At 32.5% G+C, this 16,530-nt stretch overlaps 1 protein-coding gene across 4 annotated transcripts in view; it reads left to right on the plus strand.

Annotated features, from left to right (window-relative positions):
- Positions 1 to 16,530, plus strand: part of LOC124358537 (endoplasmic reticulum mannosyl-oligosaccharide 1,2-alpha-mannosidase-like) — a 68,681-nt gene that overhangs the window by 20,743 nt on the left and 31,408 nt on the right. For all 4 annotated transcript variants that reach the window (XM_046810849.1, XM_046810841.1, XM_046810837.1 and 1 more), the window contains 2 exons: positions 3,905 to 4,081; positions 13,095 to 13,442. In XM_046810849.1, the coding sequence (XP_046666805.1) occupies positions 3,905 to 4,081; positions 13,095 to 13,442 (525 nt within the window). The remainder of the gene's footprint in view (positions 1 to 3,904; positions 4,082 to 13,094; positions 13,443 to 16,530) is intronic.

Here is a 16,530-nt window from a genome sequence, read left to right on the forward strand (position 1 = left end):
AAAGTCCACATTTCACATTTCAGGAGGTTCTTGCTGGAGTTCCACAGGGATCAGTTTTGGACCCACTTTTATTTATTATGTATATAAATGATTTGCCTAGCAATATTCCCTGCAAGATCATTCTGTATGCAGACAACCCTTCCTTTGTAGTTGCTGGTAAGATTTTCAAAGATGTTAAAGCAGACAGTGACAGAGTGATGAAAGTTGCCAACTCTTCGTTTAAAGTTAATCACCTTAAAGTCAATAACAATAAAACTGAAACATTCTTTTCACTTTGAAAAAGCTCGGGTAAAGGGTTCTGTTAAAACAGTTAAATTACTCTTAGTAACATTGGATTAAAAGTTATCAAGCTTACACTAACAAAGTAATCTCAAAACTTTTTAGAGCTTGTTTTTTACTATGTAAATTACAAAACTGTGTGGGAGATGTATGATGATGTCCTCTTATTTTAGTGATTTTTCATTTTAACTTACTGTTTGCAACAATGTTCGGGAATAACAGTAGAGGTGGCCGTCAAGTTTTTGCATGGCCAAGGAAAACAGTGAGAATTTGAGCCAATTGGGTTTTTAAGATGGATGTAAACAGTGTTTTACTAATTATACGAGGGGTATTAGAAAAATAAGGTTCCCATGATTTTTTTAAATAGACAGCTCTATATTTCTACTTAGTGTTATACATCAATTTAACACGTAAAAGTTAGGCTATTTTTCCACATAATCACCGTTTCTGTCCAAACACTTTTGTAGACGATGCTCCAACTTTTCTATCCCCATGTGTAGAATTCTGCCGCCAATCCTTTGAGTAACCTCTTCCTTGACTTCATCATCGGTACTGAAGCGTTGGCCACCCAAGTGTTCCTTTAATTTTTGGAATAAGTGATAATCACTTGGGGCTAGGTCTGGGCTGTAGGGGGGATGGGGCACAATAGTCCAGCCAAAATTTGTCAGCAGTTCTTGAGTTTGACGTGAGACATGAGGTCGAGCGTTGTCATGGAGAAGCCTCACGCCACTGGACAATCTTCCTCTCCGGCGGTTCTGGATCGCGCGTCTCAGTTTTCTTAATGTGTCGCAATATCTGTCAGAGTTTACTGTTGTTCCTGTGAATGGAACAGTAGTATTCCGATCTTCAAGCAGTATTGTCTCAACTTTTTCAACAACTCCATCTGAAACTGAAGGCCGTCCACTTCAGTTTTCATTGTGAATTTCCATGCGGCCTTCTCTGAATTCTCTACACCATTTCCGAACGTGTTGAACAGATATGCAGTTTTCCCCATAAACTTTGATTAACTGACGATGAATTTCAATAGATGAAATCTGTTTTGCATTTAAAAAACGTATCACAGCACAAATTTCCCATCTGGCGGTAATAATGAGCTCCAGGAGCCCGGTAATGACAGGGAGCTCCATCTTCGAAGGCAGCTAGGCCGGCACTATTGGACGTAGCGAGGCGCGAGTGGTATGGATAGAGAGAGGGAGAGTTGATGAGTTAAGACAGTGTTGCCAGATTTCTCCCAACATATCGCATTCTGTCTCGGCGGCATAGGGAACCTTATTTTTCTAATACCCCTCGTAATATAATGACAGTTCCCAGTATTTTTGTGTTTCAAAATTTACTAATTAATTGTGATGGAAAACGTGAATAATTTCAACTGCTTTGAATAAATCCATGATAATGATACTAGATGAGCTCACGATATTATTGCACTTTCTCTTAGACTAAGAAAAGCATTAGATAGCCATATTTATGTACAAATCAAGTGTTTTAATGAATTACCTCATACGTTTAAAAGCTTAAACTAAAACCGTTTGCAGACAAGTAACATTTTATTCCCTTTATGAATTGTTTCTACAGGAGTTAACTATTGCAATGTACATTGATACATGACAATAAAGAGATTATATTCTATTCTAACTTGTGCCATTGTTTTAGTTATTGGTTTCCTACTGTTCGTGAATAACTAAATTTATCTTTGTTTGATCAATATGGATTTAAAATTAGGTTTATGTACAAATATTGATTAACTTGTTTAAAATAAAATCCTACTTCTACCGTGGACACCTTTTTATTGCTAACAACAGTAAAAAAGGAGTAGAGGAATAAAAATAGATGTACGATTAGAAATTATTGATAAGGGGAGTGTTTATAAAATATCATACCCTATCTTTCTGTGATCTTGGACAACTCCAAAGATAAATCATTCAGTCAGTTTGTATGGTTGCCTCTGATATCACTAAGCATTTGGGATATGAAGTATTCACTTTCTGACCAAGCTAACAATAACGGCAGAAGTTAAGTGTTTCCATATTCTGTATACATTACAATACACAATACATGTTACACCTTGAAAAATAAATAGAAATTAACTCCCCTAATACTATTGTATTCTCTTATCATAGACTATTAATATATTATTGTTGTAGTATTAAACTTGTAACGCTTGATTTAGGGCCCACTGAGGCAAGTGTTTGTTCTATCTTATGGCATTAAAGATTATTCATACAGGCCTCTCCACCTGTTTGTGGTTCATTAAACGTTAATTTGCTAGTTCATTATATTCATCAAGAGATTGTAGAAGTAAAAATGTTTAGATCATTGGTTTTGGCAATCCACTGTTTGAGACTTTTGGAACAAATTTGTAAGTTTTTTTATTATTTAAAATTTTTTTAGTAGGAAATAAACACCTTTGTCTCATAGTCTAATGGTAAGAGTTTGAGAGAAACTTGTGTTGTGATTGCCATTATTACTAAGCATTTTGTGAACTTTTCTGAGGTGCTATTTGTTATGAACAAGCGACCCGGTCCGGCTTCTCACAGGTCCAATATAATTTACTTTTTTAATATTTTAATATTCAATCATAAACCATAATTGATTTTTATCTTAAAATTCTAATATTAATCAGAATCTTCTCATGAAACCTCAAAATAATGTAATGTACTAATCCTATTAGCTAATCAACAATCACTAACAATCATGATATTATGAAATTAGATCAATTTATAATTATTTATCTAACATTAGACTATTATTACTGACCAATAACTACAAAGAATCTTTATACAAAATATTTACAGCCAGTTTTCGTTGGACAACAGAAATATGTTATTCTTCGAAGTTACCTGTGAAAGGGCAACATAAAGTTATCCATGTGAAACACACTGAATACTTAAATCTAATCCTGCAACATCGTGTGGATAATGCCCGCTCGACCAATCAGAGCAGATGCTTTGGACATAAGTCACACAAACAAAATATGCGGCTTAACACCTGTCTGCCAAAATATTTATCGAAATTATTTGCTTAAAGAGTGATTTAACCTAATCTTTAAACATCTTATGCAGTGATATGTTCTCTACTTTCTATGATTAAATATTGATGTATCATACCTAGGAACCTGCCCTAGTTCATAACAAAGTGACAGTTAAAATCTTATAAAAATCTGTTGAGTAGTTTAGAAAATATCAATACACAAACATACCAACACATAAAATAACTTTAATTAAATTAAAGTAGTATTTTAAATGTTATACTATGTATTAAAGGGTTCTAATATAAGATTTTTAATTGCTAAAGCAACTGCTCAGATAGGTTTTTCTCTCTGGTTTTTGAAAATAATTGTACTTGTAAAACATGCATTTGTGTAATTAAATTTATTTCCAGATTGAACACATGAATCTATTTGAGAAAAATAACAAATCTTTATGAAAGTTTAAAAGGCTAAAAATTATCTTTCCACATTAAAAAAATGTAACTGTTATTTCTGGACTGTAATTTATTTGTTGTATATTTTATAGTTATAATAATTTATATTGCCACAAGCACTTTTCTGATATTTTTTATTAATGGTCAGAAAAATATAATATATAAGTAAACCAAAATATGAAAGTTTTGTTTTTTGATTTGGCAGCACTGGAAGATGCTGTCAAGGTTCCAGCGTAACTTGGTTACCATGGTGTTGGTGGCGGTGGTGGTAACCCTGGTATACTACTGGGGTCTCAAGGAGCAGGTTCAGCTAGAAGAGAAGAAGGAAGAGCTGATGAACCCTCAGATACACCAGCCGTTACCTCAACACTTGGATCTGGAGGTCAGTTTCACTTAAGATTTGTTTTAATGTTTTACACTAATTAAACATAATTTTATTGTTTTCAATTTTACACTCAACATTTTTCATTAATTTTATGTTGAATTAAGCACTCAGTGTCTTATTGAACAAACGGATAAAAAACTTATACAAAAAAGATTAAACTGCATTTAAGTCTATTGGAAATTAAATTTTTTTAAATACTGATGGACTGAAAGTGTGTGGAAACTGCGTGTTCACTTCAGGTTTTTCAATTTGATCTTCAGTCATTGTACACAGACAATCATCAATATTACTGTCAGTCAAGGATGCAGAATATGTTTGATCATGAAAATCTCCCCATTTTTGACACGTAAATTTCCCTGATACAACGGTATGTCTATACAACAGTATAGTTGTATACCATATAGTATATAACAGTATAGTAGTCCTTTGTTTGTTGAAAAAAAAATCCTGTTTCCTTCAGTATAGTAGTATTGTTTCTACTGTAGTTAGTTAGTGCTACTAATTAAATTTAGAAGCTAAAAAACTAGTTCAATAAAATTTACTTATTTACTGAAATCCTTCAATTCAAATTCTTTATCCAAAAAATAACAACAGGAGGTTCAAACACATACAATAATTTACTTTTGGGTGCTCAAATGTTAATATACGGCTTTAAAGTAATTAACATAACTTATTCGTAAATTTAATTTAATTTCCATTATACAAAAAATGTGTATACTCCTGGCAGAAATGCTTAAAAATAAGTAAATAATAACTATCAAACGTACGTGATGCTATAAAATTAATAATTCAAATAAAACTAAAGCAAAGATACACAGGAAACAATGTAGTTGTGATTATAAAGATCATTAATTTAAACTCATAATTAATAACATGGTTATATAATGATTTAGAACACCAAAGTTATGGAACTGTTCAAGATTACGGATAAATTTTTATATAGTTTTGGAACAGTGTGATTTAGAAATTTTTTTCTACACATATTTTTAAAGCATTACATTTTGTATTTGATAGTAATTCTAAAATTGTAGCATGTTTTTAAATTTAACATTTTGTAGTGATCTGTGTTGTAAAATCTTTGATAGATCTTCAATTTACACATTTCTTTTGGAAAAGGAGTATTGTGTAAATTAAACATTCTGATTGTAATCAAAATTTTGATATTGGTGTTCGGATATCGTAATTAGAGTTCATATTTGTAAACTGACTACATCACTTAAGGTTGTTTTTGTTGTTGTACTCCAGGCTCCAATTTCATAATAAGTTAGAAGTCCAAAACATAGATAAGTAAATTCATTTCAATGTTGAAACAGGGAGTTTGTTCTTAAAATGGTAAAGTTTAGTTGATATTGCTTTCAATTTTTAATATAGATAATTTATATTTGATTCTAAATTAATTTTTGATCAATAATTGGTACCAGGTACCTTATTACTTAGTAAAAAACATAAACACTAAGGTAACAGTATTGCCTAAAATACCAGAAAAACTAGAAATACAAATACTAAAAACTAAAACACTAACAGTATAGTCCTTTGTTTAAAGTTTGTTTTTGATGATAGACGTATTGTGAAGGAAACAGGAGTTTTCCGTACATTTGCTATTGCACAGTGATACAAGAAATCAGTAACAGTTTGTTTTGAAAACTGCAATCTAATCTCTTCCTCAGATGGATAACTAACCTAACCCATAACCACAATTTAGGTTAAAAACAAATATAATCGTACCAGAGCATTGTGACATGCATGAGCCAGGAAATACATTAAACCATGTTGTGTGAAACTCTATGCACATTATCTCTAAAATTATATATTAATAAAAAAAACAAAACACTTATTATTAAAACAAAACTAAAGTGAACAGGTTCCACACAGTAGGTTTGTACTGAACAACCAACCACTTAGTATTCACCACACACCAATAATAAACAGTGATCGGTAGAACAAGATGCCGGAAAAAAACAGGAAATGCGAGTGGAACTTTTTTATAAGTGATTCATTCTAGATGAAATTCTTCAAAGGATACTGTGACTCAGCATTGATTTATTAGAACTCTTTAAATCTGTCTGATACTTTAGGTTTTCTAATTAGTTAATTATTCTGAATTGGCAATCAGAGAGAGCAGTTTTATTTTTAGAGATGCACTTATCAATATTTACTGTTCAGAGGCTGTGTAAGTGTTCATAGTCTACAGGTTTAGGCCTCAACTGATCCCAGTACTTATATTTATATTCCATATTAATGAAAAATTCTCTATGTTTATTTGAAAGGGTAAATACAAATAAAATAAATTATAACAGATTTTTACACATAATTAAACTTGTTAATATCAGAGTACTCATACATCTTATTTTGATACCCAAATTTTAAACAACTTCCATTACATACACAGCCTATTAGTAAATGTTTTAAATAATATTTGAGAACTAACAAAATTTAAATGAAAACAAAATGAAATCCAACAATAACGGGCCCCTGGTTAGTTGTCTCATGTACAGTTTGTAAAGTTGGGTTGACTGAGGACTCGTAGCAAGTGTGCAGGGTTGCCAGCAGATTGGGAACTAACTGACTTCATGTACTCAGAGAGCAGTTCGTCACGCGTTGTGTGCAAGCGATCTGTTTTTTTTTTTAATGTGGCACAGAAAAAACTAAATAATTTTAACTTATTTACATTTGTACGGTTTTAATATAATTTTGTATTTAGTGTCATGTTTATTGTAACATCTGTGTCTTTCTTTCAAATTTTCTCAGATTTCCCTGAGTTGACTAAAATTTCCTGTGAGGAATGCTTGATTGATTGGACATATTCTGCATTCATGCTTTCAGTATTTAGAAGATTGACAAGTGTTTAATTAAAAGGGTCTGGTAAAGTTAGTACCATGGGCTCAATGGGTATTGAGGTAAAATATTTAAGATGAATTGGTTGTAGTAAAAATATATATACAGGGTGTATATTATGTCTGGAAACACCCAAAAAATATCCTTTAATAATTTAAATATAAATTTGAAACCACCTCTTACAATCGTGATAGAGATTGGGCATCTACTTTTTTGGAACAATGTTTTGTTATGTCACACCAACGGGGGACGTCCTCCTGCCGAGGGTATCGTGAATATTCTTAATGGAAGCCTATACCTTGTGATACATAATTTTAAAAAGGTAATAGCTTACTGAAATTGAATGCCACAAACCGCATCTCAAAGGAATTATTCTATCAGAAAATAGAGCATTTTTAGTATTGAAAATTTACTGATGTTCAACAATGTAATTTTAACATGGTTCTTGCCACAAAATGTGTTACAACTAATTTTTTAGCATTTTTTTAAATGTTCAATTAAATAAAACAAAAATTTCATTTTTAGAAGCTGGTTCTATTAGCACAAAAATTTGCCAGTTTTTATTACATTACAATTATGGAAATACTTATGTTATTGATTTCTTATTAACAAATAAAAAATAATGTATGCTGTTAGAAAAGTCTTACAACAAACGTTTTACCTGCATTTGGTGTCAAAGCAATTGTTCGAACTGTGTTCCTTCTACGGTTTGACAATGAGCCAATCTTGTGTAAAATGATTCGACAGAGTTGCCTAACATTTCTTCAGTTATGCAAAGCAATCTCCTCTATAATCCTGTTTCTTAGGTCTTCCAAATTATGAGGCTTTCTTCTATAAAACATTGGATTTTAAATGACCCCATAGGAAATAATCGATTGGTGACAAATCCGGAGATCTTGGAGGCCATTCGATTTCTCCTCTCTTCGGCCAATCCATTTATGAGGAAACCTTAAATCCAAATACTCTCTTACATGTCTCCCATAATGGGGTGGAGCACCATCCTGCTGAAACCATACATTATCAAAGTATTCTTCCTGATGCAATTTGAATAGCTGGGATTATTTCATTTTGGAGCATATTGTAGTAAAGTTTCGGCATTTAAATTTCCATTGATGAAAAAGGGTCCCAACAATTTTTGTTACCTAAAATTCCACACCATACGTTCAGTTTTTTGTGGTTGCTGTGAATGGGGACTCAGTAATCCAATGTGGGGTTTTCACTAGCCCAGTAACGGCAATTGTGCTGTTAACATTGCCATTTAGGAAAAAAGTTGCCTCATCAGAAAATAGTATGTTGGTCAGAAAATCTCTATTGTCATCACATTTGCGCATCACAAGTTCACAAAACTCAACTCTTCTGTCGTAATCATCCTCACTTAACTGTTGGACTAAATGAACTTGTAAAATGGTTTGTATTTATTAATTTTCAAAATCTTACTCACAGACATAGGGTGCATATCATGTTGCTGTGCAGCTTTTTCTGAGCGATGTATATGTGGGTCTTCCAATAAATGTTTGCAAAACATCTAGTGCATGTTCTTCATCTGTTGCAGATTGTATCCTACCCGACTTTGGCCGATTACGTACACTCCCTGTCATTTCAAAAACGCTCAATAGTTTTTGATATTGTTGAAACACTTAATGGGATTCCTTTTCTGGGAAAGTGCCATTAAAAACAAATTACAAACTTCCCGATAAGATCTTTGACGATCGCCATATCCTCGCATCATCAACGAGAGTAATTCGTTCTCTTTCAGACAATTCCATTAAAATGCCAATAAAAACTGAACTACTGTAATTAGATAACTTGTTGACAGCACAATGCTTCAGAGACACTGATTAACTCGACAGGAATTGATATGACCTTTGTCCATTTGTAATTCCCAAGTCTAGTGAAAAGCTCCATGCTCAAACAAACTGAAACCTGTTAGACCAGATGATTAATAACACAATAATGTTTCTCATAGGCTAGTGACCTTTGTCTCTTTAAACCTTCCCTGCTGACTGGAAAACACCAAGTACATGATTCATAAGTAATCAGAAGAAAGTGACTCATAAGTTTTATTCATTGTAATAAAAACTGTAAATTTGTACTAATGAAACCAGCTTAAAAATAAATTGTTTATTTTATTTTAATTGAAACATTTTAAAAAATGCTAAAAAATTAGTGTAACACATTTTGTGGCAAGAACCATGTTTAAAATTACATTGTTGAACATCAGTAAATTTTTCAATACTAAAAATGCTCTATTTTCTGATAGAATAATTCCTTTGAGATGCGGTTTGTGGCATTAAATTCAGTAAAGCTATTACCTTTAAAATTATGTATCACAAGGTATTAGGCTTCCATTAAGAATATTCACGATACCCTCGGCAGGACGTCCGCCCCGTTGGTGTGACATAACAAAAAAACATTGTTCCAAAAAGTAGATGCCCAATCTCTATCACGATTGTAAGAGGTTTCAAATTTATATTTAAATTATTAAAGGATATATTTGGGTGTTTCCAGACATAATATACACCCTGTATATTGGAGCATCATGCTATGTTATTTGTCGTTTGTTAAAATGAGTTTTATAAAAAGGTGTTTGAAGAGCATGATTGTTCAATTTTAGGTAGATAGCTTTGTCTACAAAATCTATAACAATTGTTCTCATGGTTTAGGAACATACCGAAAAGTTCTACATAACTTCATCAGACATGATCCCAGAGCCCTAAAACCACTTCCTGTTCATAAATTTATATATATAATATATATATATATATATATATATATATATATATATATATATATATATACACACACACAGGGTGTTCACAAAAGGGTGTCACAAACTTCTGTGCATGATAGTATTCATCATTTCAAACAAAAAATGTCATATAAACATAGTTTGTGAAATGTCTCGTTTAGGTTTAGAGCCGCTATCCACCCATTTTGTATTTTTTATCAAACAAATTATTAACTCTAAAAACGAGTTTAAGCTAATAAGAAACCAAATTTGGCACATAGGTTTGAATAGATAATGAGAAAAATAAAAAATTTTTGGTTATTTCCTTTAGTATTAATAAAATGGCGTCTTTTGAAAATTTTCAATTCAAAAAACAAAAAAATTGTTATAAAAACTCGACTAGTCACCAACTATTTGAAAAATTTCATTAAAATTCCATTGGTACTAGTTTCAACAAAATCCGACAATGTGTCAGTGAGTACGACCACTTTAAAGGTAGACTTGCACAAGCCGGGAGCAGCAAACATATTTTTTTTATAGGCATCAGCTGTATTGTATCAGTTATAAAAAATTTAGATACCAACTATTTAGGAAACTGTATAAAAATTCCAACGGTACTTTTTTTAAATGTAATTCGTCAACGCATAAGCGAGCACAACCACTTTAAAGATATGCTTAAAAAGTGAGGATCAACAAACATCTGACACCTCTAAACTGTGACATGTTTGGGCACTCTCGTTTGTGTAAACGTATCTTTAAAGTGGTTGTTCTCGCTTATGCTGTTGATGGATTTTGTTAAAAAAAGTACCATTGGAATTATAATAAAATTTTTCACATAGTTGGTATGTAGTAAATTTTTTATAATTATACTGGATTTTTTAATTTAACTTTAAAAATGTTCAACAGACGCCATTAAACAAAAATTCTTATTATTTATTAAAACCTATGTGCCAAATTTGATTTCTTAAGCTTAACTAGTTTTAGAGCTAACAATTGTTTTATAAAAAATATAAAATTATGGTAAATATTTATTTATTTACGCTATATAACAAGGCTTGTTGAAATGATTACTGTCCCATAAAATGTCCAAACAAGTTGTAAACTTAACACAAAAACTGATCTTATAAATATCTTCGCTAAGTTCTCTGGTCAGCTTTGTACACCATTTTGTTTCAATACAGCAGCCATTCGAATGTTAACATAATTCACAACGAAACGAATCTACTCATGAATTGATTTCGTATTCCATCTCAATTTCAGTGGGAAATTTTCACCATGTTCATAATATAGATGTTATTTAGGGGTTATAAAATAACTATTGGAGTTTTATGTTTTAAATTATTCTTTCATTCAACTGTAATCCAGTCCGTGGAGAACGGTAAAGAAGAAATGTACAATGTTACAGTTTGTTCATATCTGCTAAACTGTTACATTTCAGCTGATATTAGATGGAGTGAACTGTATATGCAGAAGCCTACTGATTGAAAGGTTAGTGAATAATTTATAATTTCATTTTTAAGTATAAGAAAGAAGCAAGTTTCATTTACAGATTTAATTAAGTATTGTTTTAGAAGATATGTCATCTAATGTTAAAACCTGTTGCCTCTCTGAAACATGGTTGTATGTTATATAGTCACACATAACGGAAACATTCCTTGTATAAAAACATCACACAATAATACACAGTTTGTATTGAGTATACTGTGACAGTAAAAAACTGAATTTATATTATAATATAAATTTAGTTCATCGGTACTGCGATATACATATTGCTGCACAGAATCAAACAAAACCTCATAGGATCGAGTGAGAGTAGGAGTAAAACCTTAAATTTGAAAAAAAGAGATAAGACTCAAAAGAAAATCTTGAATCATGTGATTAATTAAATTTGTAAAGTAGATATACAATACATAAACACTATTTAACACAATGTTACACGTATAGAGTTAGGTAATCAAGGTTTTCAGCTATATTTGATCAACTCATAATACTACCTTATGAAATTTCACTAACAAAATTCAGCCTAACAGATGGTGTTGTGTGTTGGATAATGAGCCATGCCAGAATAAAAATTTCAAATTTATAGTTTTAGCCTGAAAACAAGAACATCAAATGAAGATACTTGAGTGGTATTACAAGATTAGTTTTTAAAGAAATTATTAATGAAATTATTTCAGTTACCAATCAATTTCACAGATTGCCCAAATTTGTTTCAACAATGATGGGTGGAACCACCAGTGCCATTAGCTTTTCTATTGCTCTCTGCCATTTAAAACCTTTTTGTGCAAGTCATAGACTCGGATTCTAGAAAGTTGTTTATCAATAAATTATGCCATCTGTAAATATGAAATTTTGAAGTGACTACTTCTTTTGGCGGTCTATGTTTTGTACAGAGGAAAAACCGTTTGTTTCCCGTCACAAAATGTCACATCACGCTTGTTCACTCTAAAGCCACTAGGGGCGCTTGTCACAGCCATTTTGATGTCTGTATTTCTCTGTTCAGTGGCTATCAAGGCGTGCTAATGAGAGCTTACTGCACTCCTTTGTTGAAGTGACTACTTCTTTTGGCAGGCTATGGTTGTATGTTTTGCACATGCTTTCAAAGTGGTCACAGCTTTACCGAAATGTAAACAAACCGTTATATAAAAATTTGATCTGAACTAACAAATGTTTGCGTCAATGAAAAATCTGTTAGGAGAGATTAAAAGGGAAATATAAACCACAATATAACATAAAACATTATATATGATAAGAAGAATAACAAAATGCTTGTCTAATTTTATTCCAGAATTTGTATTTCTTGTTTCAGTTATCATAAACCCATAATTTCATTTTTAGGAGAAATGACAATTAAAATGAAGTAATTATTTCAGAAATACAAGATTATAGTGAAAATGATACTGACCAAATTATAGAAACTAATATAAATGATAATAATGAAAATGTCATATAATATACATATTTATTACTTTAATATTTAGAAGTCATCAATTATTGTAATATATGAAATGTAAAATATATTACAAAAATATGTATAAAAGTAAATAGAAAAAATGTATGTTGAACAAATTTATTTTCTCACATTATTTTAAAATAAAAAGATAACCATTTAATAGTTACGAAACATTATTTTTCAAGATATATATTCACAGTTCGTTATAAGAAGTAGTCATTTCATAAGAGAGCAAGATATCTAAGTTTCCTTGTTTTGGCATATCCCCTAACACATACCCACTTTGTTACTTGCATTAATTGATTAATTGGAAAAAAGTCTTTTTATTAAGACAGTTTAGTAAATTTAGAGATATATTTTTCTCTTTCATTTGTAACAACTACTTTATATCTAAAAAATAATTGATCTATTTGTGAAATCATAATTACGTGTATTTTATGTAACAAAGTAATTAATAATTTTCTTGATATAAATAATTAAAACTGTTGACACAGGATAGCCAAATCATCCAAACGGAAAGTACAACAACGAAAGTGGTAGTAACTTTCACTCCTTTCCTACCTGTGACTGAAGTTATAACAATGATCGTGACAGAAACTATCAATCCTCTTCTGCAAGTGACTGAAGGTACAACAGTGTACATGACGGAAACTGTCAATCCTCTCCTACTTGTGAGTGAAGGTACAACAGTGAACGTGACGGAAACTGTCAGTTCTTTCCTACCCGTGACTGAAGAAACAACAGTGAACGTGACAGAAACTGTCAATCCTCTCCTACCTGTGACTGACATTCCAAGTGTCCAGTTCATACCAGTACCAGACTGGTCTATTATCAACAGACCAGTGAGTGACTTTCTGTTTTGATTTTGCGTGTGACTTTTGATAAGCTGCTTCAAGAAAATGATTAAACATATTATTATTTATTATGGATGAAATACAATACTATACCACATAATTTATTTAATTTTTAATATTGTTTACTTGTAGAACAACAGATTTAAATATTTAGTTTTGCTAGGTTAAAATTATATTTTTGGTGGGCTTAATAGACAGGAACGTGATTAAAGTTGTTCAATATTGTATCAATATACAGTATTGAGTTGAATAGGTCTTTTCTTGACGGTATATAATCACAGGTGCTGTAATTAAACCAGGAATTATTATTTCAGGAGGGATATGCCCTGTGTGTGTGTGTGAGTGTGTTAAAATTCATGAGACAGGTGTAACATCTAGAGAAGGTTAATTGAAAAGTATTTAATGAGCTCCAGAAAATAATATTTATTTATTTATTTTTATTTATTACAAACTGTGTACATTATCATAGAGAAAAGTACATGAGTCATATTCATATGTGTCTTCCTTCCTTGAAGTTGGGCTTGTTGTCCCGTCCCCGTCATGGTGTGTAGATCTCATTGTCTTGTAGGGGTTCTCTTCTCCAGTTCTCAAATTCTTCTATGGAGTAGAAGGGTCTTTCTAGGAGCCATTTGACTAGCAAGTTCCGCATCTCCTTGGTACAGTTAGTGTTTTTTATTTTTTTCGGGCAGGATGTTCAAGAATTTGGTCCCTTTATAAGTTGGCTGCCTTTCAAAGAGTGCCAATCTGTGTTGTGGTAGGGTATAGTGGCTGGCTGTTCTTGTGTTGTGAGTGTGCACATTGTAACCTCTTTCAAGTTCTTGCTTGATGGCATACATTACTGTTTCTATTATGTATAGAGAAATGACAGTTATAGTATTTTATTTTGCTTGAAAGCTCTGCGACAGTGGTCTCTTGGATTGAGTCCAGCCAGTATACGGACTGCTTTCTTTTTGTAGAATTAAGACTCTTTGCATGTTTGATTTTGAGGTGGCACCCCATACTGCTATCCCATATCTTAAGTGTGCTTCGAGGAGTGCGAAGTAGGCTGTCCTGACTGTGTCATTCACCACTTATTTGTTTCAACCTTCTTAGTACGTATAGAGCTGAGCTCAGCTTCCCACATAGCTCGTTTACGTGAGGTTTGTCCATGATAATTTGTTGTCAATGGTTATACCTAGGTACTTAGCCTTTTCAGCCCTCAAGAGTTCTGGCAGTGGGACTACTTCATCTTTTCTTCGTCCAAAGATAATCTGTTGGCTTTTCTTCCTGTTGAGGACAAGGTCATTTTGTTGACAGTATTTTTCTGTTTTGTTAAATACATCAAAAGACTCAGCTTCCAGACGGTCAGGTTCACTGTTTCTGTTCAAGAGCACAGTGTCATCTGCATACATCAGTGTTTTATAGAGTTCGGTTCTATGAAGGAAGGGAAGTCACTGACAAATAGAATATACAGGATAGGTCCTAAGACCGATCCTTGCGGGACTCCTCTTTGTACGCTTTGGTGGTTTTGAAATTATTGTTTGGATTGTTCCATTACAGGTTGTTCTGATTGCTACAGCTTGGGTTCTGTGTTTTAGGTAGCTTGCAAACCACGTCAGTGATGTTCCCTTTATTCCCAGTTGTTGTAATTTTCTGATTAGCATTTCATGGCTTATGCTGTCAAAAGCTTTACTAAAGTCAAGAAACACTGCTGTTGCTGTGTCCCCAGCTTCTATTGCTTGTATCAGATATTCAACCAGGTTTATTGTGGCAGTAGTTGTTGAGCAGCCTTTTATGAAACCATGTTGATCTTCTGGTAGTAGGCTGTTTCTGATGAGGTGGTCCAGCAATCTGACTAGCACAATTTTTTCAATTACCTTGGAAAAAGTTGAGAGCAGCGATATTGGTCTATAGTTTTCTTCTTTTGTTTTACTTCCCTGTTTGTGTTTAGGGTATATTTTAGCTTGTTTTAGTTTTGTGGGAAAAATGCCTTGAGTGAGAGATTTGTTTATTATATGTACTAGTGGCTTTGTCGTTTCCAGTTCACACACATTTTTAATATTTTTGAGGATATGTCATCCAGACCAGCAGAGTTCTTTGACTTTAATGATTTGATGATTTTTCTTACTTCTGACGGATTTGTTGGCCAGGTACTAAGTTCTCAGGTGTGATCTGGGGGTCTAGTAGTACCTCAGTGCTTCTGTGGTTGTTTGACTGAGAGGTCAGTGTTTTGTTTGCTATATTTACAAAAAAAGTGTTTAGTTGGTTTGCAATAGCTTCGGATTCTGTTATTATATTACCGTTTTATTTCCAATTTAGAGAGTTCTGCTGTTTTGGTTCTGTAGTTCTTCTCTTGATTTATTGATTTCCAGATAGCTTTTGCCTTGTTGTCAGAGTTCCTGATGAAGTTTTCAGTTTGATGTTTCCTAGATTGTTTAATGTGTAGGTCATAGTCTCTTTTCTTAACGGCTGCGTCAGTTTTTAGTTCAGCTCCACCTGTTCTTAGGTATGCTTCTTGTGCTTTAATGAATCTTTCTTTCTTTATTTTTAATTCAGGGTCCACTGGTATACAGGTTTTATTCTGGTTCTTTTTTCTAGTCTTGATGTATGGGCACGCTCTGTTCAGGTTGTAGGTAATTGTTTCAATAAAGTTGTCATAAGCTGCATCTGCATTGTCCGACAGTAGAACATCCTCCCAGTTTTCTCTCCCAATCAGGTTTTTAAAAAGTCTTAGGTTTCTGTCATTCAGGTGTCTTTGTAGAGTAATCGTTCTTACATTTTCTTGTCTTGTGATATTTTAAGGTACAAAGTTGTCCTGTGTGGTCAGAGATATGTGCATGAAGAACTTCTGCCTTGAGGTTGTCATTCGGTATATTTGAGCAGACCATGTCTATAGATGTAGCACTGTGGGGAGTTATTCTTGTTGGTGGAAGAGCAGTCCTTGTTATGTTGTACTCTGCTAGTAGTTTCATCGAGTTTCTGTTGCTTTGTGTTGAGTGTTAAACAGTCTACATTGATATCACCCATAACAACCACAGTGCTATTCCATTCAGGAATTGTATTCAGGACATTTCCAATTATTTCTGTTTGCAATTTC

The sequence above is a fragment of the Homalodisca vitripennis genome, chromosome 1, assembly GCF_021130785.1.
Source record: "Homalodisca vitripennis isolate AUS2020 chromosome 1, UT_GWSS_2.1, whole genome shotgun sequence".
In the NCBI taxonomy this organism is placed as follows: Eukaryota; Metazoa; Arthropoda; class Insecta; order Hemiptera; family Cicadellidae; genus Homalodisca; species Homalodisca vitripennis.